At 45.3% G+C, this 12,332-nt stretch overlaps 1 protein-coding gene across 7 annotated transcripts in view; it reads right to left on the minus strand.

Annotated features, from left to right (window-relative positions):
- Positions 1-479: 479 nt before the first annotated feature.
- The window catches only part of LOC110496650 (engulfment and cell motility protein 1), a 178,870-nt gene continuing 167,017 nt past the window's right edge, over positions 480-12,332 (minus strand). For all 7 annotated transcript variants that reach the window (XM_036953435.1, XM_036953432.1, XM_036953433.1 and 4 more), the window contains 4 exons: positions 8,364-8,471; positions 7,931-8,013; positions 2,287-2,364; positions 480-2,069 (listed from right to left, as the gene is read on the minus strand). In XM_036953435.1, coding sequence (XP_036809330.1) covers positions 1,869-2,069; positions 2,287-2,364; positions 7,931-8,013; positions 8,364-8,471 — 470 coding nt within the window. In that variant the 3' untranslated portion in view covers positions 480-1,868. The remainder of the gene's footprint in view (positions 2,070-2,286; positions 2,365-7,930; positions 8,014-8,363; positions 8,472-12,332) is intronic.

Below are 12,332 nucleotides of genomic sequence, written 5' to 3' on the forward strand. Positions count from 1 at the left end.
AGAGCGAGAGATAGGAAGAGAGCGAGAGATACGGAGAGATGGAGAGGAAAATAGAGAGGGAGAGTAATAGCTGGAGAGTATCTTGTCATTTCTGCTCTCTCCACTCGCTCTCTCCGCTCTCTCTCCCTCTCTCCGCTCTCTCTTCCTCTCTCTGCTCTCTCTCCCTCTCTCTGCTCTCTCTCCGCTTTCTCTCCGCTCGCTCTCTCTCTCCGCTCGCTCTCTCTGCTCTCTCTCTGCGCTCTCTCTCTGCTCTCTCTCTGCGCTCTGTCTCCGCGCTCTCTCTCTATGACATGCAAGCAGTTCTGTTTTTTAAAATCGGCTGTATAGAAAGCCACATCAACAATAAGTGATGCAGTATTGGTATTTTTAGTGATAGGCGATTTGGTGGCATGGACACACACAATAACAAAAGCTCATACCAGGTAGAAAGACAAAACTAATAATATATTTACAGTAATAATAGAATATGCAACAAGAGATGTCAGTTTCCTTAAATCTTTAATGTAAACAGCAGGTTGAGGGGCTTTCAGACCTAGATACGAACATCTGAAGGTATTAAATAATAAATCATATTAGAAATATCCACTCATGATTCGCTTTTAAATAAAATGTACATGAACCTCCAAATTTTGACGGCCACATAGATCTTGAAAACAAAACAAGTTCCCTTTATTAAAAACACAAACATCCCCAATACTGTCTACTTGGCAGCAGCACAAATATCACTACATTACACCATCAGCATCACGAGGATCTTTATTTATTTATTTATTTTGCTCAATATTGCTTCGGAATGTTACAGCAGTCGCAATTGAGCCTGATCGAACGGTATCAAGATGAAGGAAAGAGACAGGTGTATGTCTCAGGAAGCATGTAGCTATTAAAGTTGTGTGTTTGTTTGGGCTAAGCCAGTGTGAGAGTGCACAGTATGCTCAAAGCAGCCGTGATATGGGGATAGAAGGCTTCAGGAACTTCAGAGGCAGTTTCCTATATTGTATTACAGTGCCAGGTTTGAGAACAACACACTTATTGTAACAGTCTAAAGACAGTATGTGAAGTATGGAGTAAGATACCTGGGAGAAAAACTCAAAATATACACTTCATCATCTTAAATACACTTGATCCTTTCTTCCTCTCAGAAACATTACCGTGCCACATTAACATTGCCACGTAAATGTAAAACAGATTCTGTGTCTGAAATAGCACCCCATTCCCTACATAGTACACTACTTTATTCCCTATATAGTGCAGTTATTATAATCCTGGTCAAAGGTAATGCACTATATAGAGAATAGGGTGCCATTTAGGACACACCCAGACTGTTGGAGATAAAAACTTAACGTCCCTCAACACCTCTTTACAGTCTGTCGAAAGTCAACAAAACAAAACATCCAAGCGTTTATCAAAGAGCTTTTCAACAACAAACCCCAAGCAAATGACATACGCTTCAGTGAAGGAGTGAAGAGTGAGCAGGTTTTAAGGTGAGAGGAACACTGTGACGACATCTTGGAGAGTGACGACCAAACAACAATGTTTAGAGACCATTGAGCCCGTTAGAAGAGCATGTTTGGTTTAGGACCCAAAGGACCCATATGGATGCTTCCTGGTTTGGTCTCCATGGTGATGGGATGGTTCAGTCAGTGGGTCGCAAAAAGTCATTAAGTGCTGCAAACCTATTAAAACGCACCCTTTAATTAAAAAAAGAAGTTTAGCAAGAAGGAAGGAAAATTGTTCAATATAATCCTTTTTCTGTCGCTCATCATTTCATCATAATTTTTTTATTTTCCATTTTTTCCAGTTGCCGTTTTAGAAAAAAGAGAGTTGGTTGGTCCAGTCCAGGTGCTAAGTTATTTTGAATGGTTGGTTAGTTAGTTGCAGTCATAAACAAAGTCATAGTTGCTAGGTTCTTTGGGAATGGGGGGAGGGGCCTCTGGGATCTGGATGTTCTCCAGGTCGAGGAGGCGGAGCTTCATCTCCATGGAGAGTAGGGTGTCCATGTCTGACTTGGTGAAGTCACTGGTCATCTCCTTCCCCAGGAGGGCGTTCAGACCGTCCGTCCACACACAGTACTGAGGAGAGACAGGAGAGGATAAGTACGTGTACATACAGAGACAGACAGACAGACTGACTGACAACACGCCCACCCCTGCACACACCCATAGCAGTGTATTAACATAAAGTGTCCTATGTCATGCTGGAGAATGGACGACCTCCACTGACTTCCTCTCAGTCCATCTGTGAAAGCTGTCATTGGCTGGGTGACCGTGCCAGCTGCCTAGTGCTTACCTCATGCTTGTCCGGAGCGATGAAGTTTAAATACTCATCTGACTCATAGAGGACGGAGAAGGCCAGCTCCTGAACCTCCTGTAGCGAGAGAGAGGTAGAGAGAGGGGGAGCAAGAGGAAGGGGATGGGGAGAGAGAGAGAGAAAAGGAGGGAGTTCAAATGTAGCACTGTCACTAACATGCTAATGAGCCGCTCCTCTCCTCTCCTCCAGTGTGTGCTTCCCTCCCGCTTTGACTCTCTAACACATTCCCTCCCCAGCCACTCCAACACCAGATGTCTTGGCTGTCGTGTGCCGGCGCCACCTGCTGGGTGCCAGGGGACAGAGCATATCGAGCAGGGGTACAGGGTACGAGCAGGGGTACGGGGTACGAGCAGGGGTACGGTTGGGGGACAGAAAGGCACTTTGAGACATACTGTTGTCCAACACTAGATATTGAAATGCAGCCTAGGTCTGTGACTGCTCTGCCAGGGGCCCAGAGAGGGGACTCTGCTCGTATTCCCATTCACACAGCCTAAACTTGGCCTAGGACACAGCCTGCCAGTCGGCCAGTCAGCCAGCCAGCCATCCAGCCAGTCAGCCAGCCAGTCAGTCAGACAGCCCTGTAGGCCCATTCTTCCAGAAAACCATATTCGCCAACAAAGTAATAAAGGTCCAGGTGAGAGAGGATCGGTGCTCCTTTGTCTTCCAGAACATATTTGCAGGACCTAATCATTCAGCGTTGGCAGAATGTATGGGTTTCTAACCAGTACTGAGAACCTAGAGGCTGGGCCTACGTACCTGCTCCAAGGAAGGGCTAACAATTATTTCATCTTGGTTAAGACGTCTATACATAGAAGATAAACCCAAATCCCTCTAACTAGGCTGACATGTCAACAGCCACCTTAAATGTGGGTTAATATTCCTTGATATTGTGCTGGCTATTATTTTATCATATAAGACACAGATACACTGACATACAGTGCCTTGCGAAAGTATTCGGCCCCCTTGAACTTTGCGACCTTTTGCCACATTTCAGGCTTGAAACATAAAGATATAAAACTGTATTTTTTTGTGAAGAATCAACAACATGTGGGACACAATCATGAAGTGGAACGACATTTATTGGATATTTCAAACTTTTTTAACAAATCAAAAACTGAAAAATTGGGCGTGCAAAATTATTCAGCCCCTTTACTTTCAGTGCAGCAAACTCTCTCCAGAAGTTCAGTGAGGATCTCTGAATGATCCAATGTTGACCTAAATGACTAATGATGATAAATACAATCCACCTGTGTGTAATCAAGTCTCCGTATAAATGCACCTGCACTGTGATAGTCTCAGAGGTCCGTTAAAAGCGCAGAGAGCATCATGAAGAACAAGGAACACACCAGGCAGGTCCGAGATACGGTTGTGAAGAAGTTTAAAGCCGGATTTGGATACAAAAAGATTTCCCAAGCTTTAAACATCCCAAGGAGCACAGTGCAAGTGATAATATTGAAATGGAAGGAGTATCAGACCACTGCAAATCTACCAAGACCTGGCCGTCCCTCTAAACTTTCAGCTCATACAAGGAGAAGACTGATCAGAGATGCAGCCAAGAGGCCCATGATCACTCTGGATGAACTGCATAGATCTACAGCTGAGGTGGGAGACTCTGTCCATAGGACAACAATCAGTCGTATATTGCACAAATCTGGCCTTTATGGAAGAGTGGCAAGAAGAAAGCCATTTCTTAAAGATATCCATAAAAAGTGTCATTTAGAGTTTGCCACAAGCCACCTGGGAGACACACCAAACATGTGGAAGAAGGTGCTCTGGTCAGATGAAACCAAAATTGAAGTTTTTGGCAACAATGCAAAACGTTATGTTTGGCGTAAAAGCAACAGAGCTCATCACCCTGAACACACCATCTCCACTGTCAAACATGGTGGTGGCAGCATCATGGTTTGCACCTGCTTTTCTTCAGCAGGGACAGGGAAGATGGTTAAAATTGATGGGAAGATGGATGGAGCCAAATACAGGACCATTCTGGAAGAAAACCTGATGGAGTCTGCAAAAGACCTAAGACTGGGACGGAGATTTGTCTTCCAACAAGACAATGATCCAAAACATAAAGCAAAATCTACAATGGAATGGTTCATATCCAGGTGTTAGAATGGCCAAGTCAAAGTCCAGACCTGAATCCAATCGAGAATCTGTGGAAAGAACTGAAAACTGCTGTTCACAAATGCTCTCCATCCAACCTCACTGAGCTCGAGCTGTTTTGCAAGGAGGAATGGGAAAAAATGTCAGTCTCTCGATGTGCAAAACTGATAGAGACATACCCCAAGCGACTTACAGCTGTAATCGCAGCAAAAGGTGGCGCTACAAAGTATTAACTTAAGGGGGCTGAATAATTTTGCACGCCCAATTTTTCAGTTTTTGATTTGTTAAAAAAGTTTGAAATATCCAATAAATGTCGTTCCACTTCATGATTGTGTCCCACTTGTTGTTGATTCTTCACAAAAAAAATACAGTTTTATATCTTTATGTTTGAAGCCTGAAATGTGGCAAAAGGTCGCAAAGTTCAAGGGGGCCGAATACTTTCGCAAGGCACTGTATACTATATTTAAGCAATAAGGCCCAAGTGGGTGTGGTATATGTCCAATATACCACGTTTAAGGGCTGTTCTTAGGCACAACACAACGCGAACCCTGGAAGTGCCTTATTGTTATTATAAATGAATAAATGTTTTGCCATACCCTTGGTATAAGGTCTGATATGCCACGGCTGTTAGCCAATCAGCGTTCAGGGCTTGAGCCACCCAGTTTATAATGTCATAAGACACAACCAGACTAACAAATACTGTACGGTCATAGACACACTGACAGACACTATTATAAACTCAGCTAAAAAAGAAATGTCCCTTTTCAGGACCCTGTCTTTCAAAGATAATTCGTAAAAATCCAAATAACTTCACAGATCTTCATGCTTGTTCAATGAACCATAAACAATTAATGAACATGCACCTGTGGAACGGTCATTAAGGCACTAACAACTTACAGACGGTAGGCAATTAAGGTCACAGTTATGAAAACTTAGGACATTAAAGAGGCCTTTCTACTGACTCTAAAAAACACCAAAAGAAAGATGCCCAGGGTCCCTGATCATCTGCGTGAACGTGCCTTAGGCATGCTGCAAGGAGGCATGAGGTGGCAGGTAACCTAGTGGTTAGAGCTTTGGGCCAGTAACCGAAAGGTTGCTTGATTGAATCACCGAGCTGACAAGGTAAAAATCTGTCGTTCTGCCCCTGAACAAGGCAGTTAACCCACTGTTCCCTGGTAAGCCGTCATTGTAAATAAGAATTTGTTAAATTGCGATGTCTGTACTGTGAGACGTCTAAGACAGTGCTACAGGACGGACAGCTGACCATCCTTGCAGTGGCAGACCACATGTAACAACACCCGCACAGGATCGGTACATCCAAACATCACACCTGCGGGACAGGTACATGGTGGCAACAACAACTGCCCGAGTTACACCAGGAACGCACAATCCCTTCATCAGTGCTCAAACTGTCTGCAATAGGCTGAGAGAGGCTGGACAGAGGGCTTGTAGGCCTGTTGTAAGGCAGATCCTCACCAGGTAACAAGTCGCCTACGGGCACAAACCCACCGTCGTTGGACCAGACAGGACTGGCAAAAAGTGCTCTTCACTAACGAGTCAAGGTTTTGTCTCACCAGGGGTGATGGTCAGATTTGCGTTTATCTTTGAAGGAATGAGCGTTACACCGAGGTCTGAACTCTGGAGCGGGATTGATTTGGAGGTGGAGGGTCCGTCAATGGTCTGGGGCGGTGTGTCACAGCATCATCGGACTGAGCTTGTTGTCATTGCAGGCAATCTCAACGCTGTGCATTACAGGGAAGACATCCTCCTCCCTCATGTGGTACCCTTCCTGCAGGCTCATCCTGACATGACCCTCCAGCATGACAATGCCACCAGCCATACTGCTCGTTCTGTGCGTGATTTCCTGCAAGACAGGAATGTCAGTGTTTTGCCATGTCCAGCGAAGAGCCTGGATCTCAATCCCATTGAGCACGTCTGGAACCTGTTGGATCGGAGGGTGAGGGCTAGGGCCATTCCCCCCAGAAATGTCCGGGAACTTGCAGGTGCCTTGGTGAAAGAGTGGGGTAACATCTCACTTCGGTAACATCTGGCAAAGTTGGCAAATCTGGTGCAGTCCATGAGGAGATTATTTTGGTGTCAGTAGAAAGGCCTCTTTAGTGTCCTAAGTGAGATGTTACCTAAGTGAGATGGCAAATCTGGTGCAGTCCATGAGGAGATTATTTTGGTGTCAGTAGAAAGTCCTCTTTAGTGTCCTAAGTGAGATGTTACTTAAGTGAGATGGCAAATCTGGTGCAGTCCATGAGGAAATGATGCACTTAATGCAGCTGGTGTCCACACCAGATACTGACTGTTACTTTTGATTTTGTTCAGGTACACAATCTTCCATTTCTGTTAGTCACATGTCTGTGGAACTTGTTCAGTTTATGTCTCAGTTGTTGAATCTTGTTATGTTTGCTGAAAATAAACGCAGTTGACAGTGAGAGGAAATTTCTTTTTTTGCTGAGTTTATAGGACACAGTCACACTGACAGATACTGTTATATAAGACACAGATACGCTGACATACTGTTATATAAGACACAGATACACTGACATACTGTAGATACGCTGACATACTGTTATATAAGACACAGATACACTGACATACTGTAGATACACTGACATACTGTTATATAAGACACAGATACGCTGACATACTGTTATATAAGACACAGATACACTGACATACTGTTATATAAGACGCAGATACACTGACATACTGTTATATAAGACACAGATACACTGACAGATACTGTTATATAAGACACAGATACACTGACATACTGTAGATACGCTGACATACTGTTATATAGGACACAGATACACTGACATACTGTTATATAAGACACAGATACGCTGACATACTGTAGATACACTGACATACTGTTATATCAGACACAGATACGCTGACATACTGTTATATAAGACACAGATACACTGACATACTGTTATATAAGACACAGATACGCTGACATACTGTTATATAAGACACAGATACACTGACATACTGTTATATAAGACACAGATACGCTGACATACTGTTATATAAGACACAGATACACTGACATACTGTAGATACGCTGACATACTGTTATATAGGACACAGATACACTGACATACTGTTATATAAGACACAGATACGCTGACATACTGTAGATACACTGACATACTGTAGATACACTGACATACTGTTATATAAGACACAGATACACTGACATACTGTTATATAAGACACAGATACACTGACATACTGTTATATAAGACACAGATACACTGACATACTGTTATATAAGACACAGATACACTGACATACTGTAGATACACTGACATACTGTTATATAAGACACAGATACACTGACATACTGTTATATAAGACACAGATACGCTGACATACTGTTATATCAGACACAGATACACTGACATACTGTTATATCAGACACAGATACACTGACATACTGTTATATAAGACACAGATACACTGACATACTGTAGATACACTGACATAATGTAGATACACTCACCTTGTTCTGCTTCAGAGATCCCTTCTCCTTCATGTGAGGACAGTCCTTACCAGTGACCACCGCTTTCATGTCGGCCACGGGTACTATGGGAGGAGGAGGAAGAGGAGGAGAGGAACGGCAACATCAAGGAAAATATCATTTTATCCTCCTCATCAGTTAGTTAGTTTACAGTACATTTTAGTCATTAAACAGACACTCTTATCCAGAGTGACTTACAAGTTAGTGCATTCATCTGAAGATAGCTAGGTTAGAAAACCACATATCACAGTTCTGTTGACATACTGCATCAACTACTAACAATGTCAACAACAACCACCATCTTTAGGCACCCTGCCAGTAAATGATAGTGTAAATGAAGTGTCAGTTGTCTCTTTTTAAAGGAAAACTGACAGTTTGTTTGACCCAGAGCAGTACTGGTGTTGCTACTACTCACATTTTTCCTGTAGAGAGTCATGGGGCACCTCTCCCTGAGGGCTCTCCTCCAGATCTCCGTAGTGCAGGACTTTATGGTTCGGAGACAGTCGACAGTACCAGAACTTATCTATGGAGAGAGGGAGAGAAAACCAGGGTTTAATGCCTAGATCAGTGGATAAAATCAAAAGCAAATCAGTGTATGATGAGGGAGGAAAGGACCAGCATAGAAGACCTACAAACCTGTGAAACAGACACTAATACATCTAGATTCTGTACGTACTGTATAGACCAGAACCACACAAATCATATTGCTCCTGTTTTCTAAAGGCTGCAACACCAAACACCAAAAGCCTAACACTATCCCATATGGACAGTTAGACACAGACAGTGAAAGTGGCACCTGAATCAGAATCAGGTCAGGTGAGTGATGCCTGAGGTGGCTAGCGTTACTGAAGCGCTGGCACTGGGGTGCTATCGCCTGCTGGGCAGCTGGCACGCCTGAGCACTGTGGGCAGGGCTCCCGTAGAGCAAGACCTTTCACTTTATTCTCTACCCGCCCCGCCACGTCCCTGGCAGAGCAGAGCTAGGCTGGCCCACGCATGGGCGGCACAGTCAAAACATATAAGTATTTGATGTCTGTTCTGCACTTAAAAAGACAGAGGCACTTGACTCTGATGCTGTCTGTCAGGTAGGTACTCAGCTTTAAGGAGAGTTTCCCTAATACTGTCCTGCTGTCTGTCAGGTAGGTACTCAGCTTTAAGAAGAATTTCCCTAATACTGTCCTGCTGTCTGTCAGGTAGGTACTCAGCTTTAAGGAGAGTTTCCCTAATACTGTCCTGCTGTCTGTCAGGTAGGTACTTAGCTTTAAGGAGAGTTTCCCAAACAGGGTCCAGCCTCACATTCAGTGATGGAAGGGAGAAGCCAACTGCCATTTAAGAGCTGTTAGATGAATAGTTAATATGGAAATATGATTTGAGAGGAAGCACTTGGAGAGTCCAGGGTGGAAGTGTGTGTAGATGGGAGGATAGAGGCGGTTGAAGTAGAAATTATAATTCTTCAGTTGTGCTCACTCAGGTACTCTACAGTGTGGTGGCAGACAGCCAACAGCCTTTAGGCCCTGGGACGACAGAGAGAATGCCTTTTAAATACTGTGCTGAGCCAGCTTCCAGCGCTCCTCACACACACACACTACCTTTGTGTGTGTGAGAGAGAGACAGAGATAGAGACTGAAGAGGACAGAGAGAGACAGTCTGGTCTCGTTGGTGAGATGAAATCTTCTCCGGCTGTTAAAAACGCCACATTATAGCGGTGCTAAGCGATAAGGCCTTTCCCTGTGGTCTCCTCCTCTCTCTTCCCTCTTCCTGCCATGCCGAGGCCCCAGCCACAGCCAATCGGAAGTGTGCAGCTCCACAGTCCTTTACAGGGAAAGGATGAGCAGGCTTCCATTCCACAGCCACAGTTGAATAAAGGACAGGGAGATATGGTCCCAAATGGCACCCTATTCCCTATGTAGTGCACTACTTTTGACCAGGTCCCATAGGATGCAATTTAGGACACAAACATACCCTATGCTTCTACTGAAAGGAGGTTTATTTATTTGACTGTTAATAAAAGCTGCGTAAAATGTTATGGGACCTGGGACGTTACATTGAAAAGAATGTATTCTGTAACCGTCTTTCACCTGAGGCGAGAACGAGCAAAGAAAGGATCCTTTCTGTCCTGAAAACTCAACCTTAATGCCCTCGACGCGAACAAACACCCACAACAAAAAAATAGTCACTGGCAGATACTACAACCACAATTCCCTTTAATACATCCGCAGCGCTGACTAATTTGGGTTCAACGGTTCTGAAGAGTCACGCTAACCGACCTCATGTCCATTCCAGAACACTGACATGACCAGGGGAGAGCTTTAGAAACCGGGCCGGGAATTGAATTAAGGCCGTTCCTCCATTACTGAAATTGATTCACGCACTTCAGAGCAATGAGGCTCTGCGGTACTGTAGAGCTGGGGAGAGAAACTGTTCCAGACAACAAGGGTAAGTCGAGGGCCACACAGCTCAGATATTAGCCAGTCTTGGAAGCAATAGACTGTCTCAGTTAGTTCCAGACACCTGGGGTACTCATGTATTGGCTCATTTTTGGAGGAGTAGCGGTTTGGCATGGTGTGTGTGTGTGTGTGTGTGTGCGTGTGGGTGTGTGACAAAGGCTGCCCAATTCTGATATTTTTTTCACTAATTGGTCTTTTGACCAATCCGATTAGCTCTGAAAAAGATCTGATGTGATTGATCAAAAGACCAATTAGTAGTAGAAAGGCTGCGTTTTCACAGAGAGTTTAACAAAGCAACCCAGACTTTTGAACAGCCTCCAAGGTTACCACTATGGCTCCATCAAAGCCAAAGGAGACTGCCCACTTAGAGAGGAATATGCTGCAGAATACAGAGAGAGCGAGACAGACAGAGAGAAAGAGGTGGTGGTGTGGTGGAGGAAGAGAGCAGATTGATAGAGTGGACTGAACAGAGAAAAGGGACAGTGTGGGAGGGAGGGATGTGTGGAAATAAAGGAGAGAGAGAGTGTTTTAATGGTGTGGTGGGGGTTGGTGAGCTGGCCTGAGAGAGAGTGTGTTTTAATGGTGTGGTGGGGGTTGGTGAGCTGGCCTGAGAGAGAGTGTGTTTTAATGGTGTGGTGGGGGTTGGTAAGCTGGCCTGAGAGAGAGAGTGTGTTTAATGGTGTGGTGGGGGTTGGTAAGCTGGCCTGAGAGAGAGTGTGTTTTAATGGTGTGGTGGGGGTTGGTGAGCTGGCCTGAGAGAGAGAGAGTGTTTTAATGGTGTGGTGGGGGTTGGTGAGCTGGCCTGAGAGAGAGAGAGTGTTTTAATGGTGTGGTGGGGGTTGGTGAGCTGGCCTGAGAGAGAGTGTGTTTTAATGGTGTGGTGGGGGTTGGTGAGCTGGCCTGAGAGAGAGAGAGAGAGAGAGAGCGAGAGCGAGAGAGAGGGAGAGAGTTTTAATGGTGTGGTGGGGGTTGGTGAGCTGGCCTGAGAGAGAGAGAGAGAGAGAGAGAGAGAGAGAGAGAGAGAGAGAGAGAGAGAGAGAGGAGAGAGAGAGGAGAGAGAGAGGAGAGAGAGAGGAGAGAGAGAGAGAGAGAGAGAGAGAGAGAGAGAGAGAGAGAGAGAGAGAGAGAGAGAAGAGAGAGCGGAGAGAGAGGAAAGAGAGTTTTAATGGTGTGGTGGGGGTTGGTAAGCTGGCCAGAGAGAGAGAGAGAGAGAGCGAGAGAGAGAGAGTGTGTGTTTTAATGGTGTGGTGGGGGTTGGTGAGCTGGCCTGAGAGAGAGAGAGCGAGAGCGAGAGAGAGAGAGAGAGAGAGTTTTAATGGTGTGGTGGGGGTTGGTAAGCTGACCAGAGAGAGAGTGTTTTAATGGTGTGGTGGGGGTTGGTAAGCTGGCCAGAGAGAGAGAGAGAGAGAGAGAGAGAGAGAGAGAGAGAGAGAGAGAGAGAGAGAGAGAGAGAGAGAGTTTTAATGGTGTGGTGGGGGTTGGTAAGCTGGCCAGAGAGAGAGAGAGTGTTTATTAAAATTTTATTTTACCCCTTTTTTCACCCCAATTTTGTGGTATCCAATTATTAGTAGTTACAGTCTTGTCTCATCGCTGCAACTCCCGTACGGACTCGGGAGAAGCGAAGGTTACGGACTCGGGAGAGGCAAAGGTCAAGATCCATGCGTCCTCCAAAACACAACCCAACCAATGCACATCCAACCCGGAAGCCAGCCGCACCAATGTGTCGGAGGAAACACCGTACACCTGGCGACCTGGTCAGCGTGCACTGCGCCTGGCCCAAGTGCGCGATGAGACAAGGATATCCCTGCCGACCAAACCCTCCCTAACCCGGACGACACTGGGCCAATTGTGCGCCGCCCCATGGGCCTCCCGGGCACGACCGGCTGCGACAGACTCACAGTGAGTGAGTGAGTGAGTGAGAGAGAGAGAGAGAGAGAG

This window comes from Oncorhynchus mykiss, chromosome 18 (genome assembly GCF_013265735.2).
Source record: "Oncorhynchus mykiss isolate Arlee chromosome 18, USDA_OmykA_1.1, whole genome shotgun sequence".
Taxonomy (NCBI): Eukaryota; Metazoa; Chordata; class Actinopteri; order Salmoniformes; family Salmonidae; genus Oncorhynchus; species Oncorhynchus mykiss.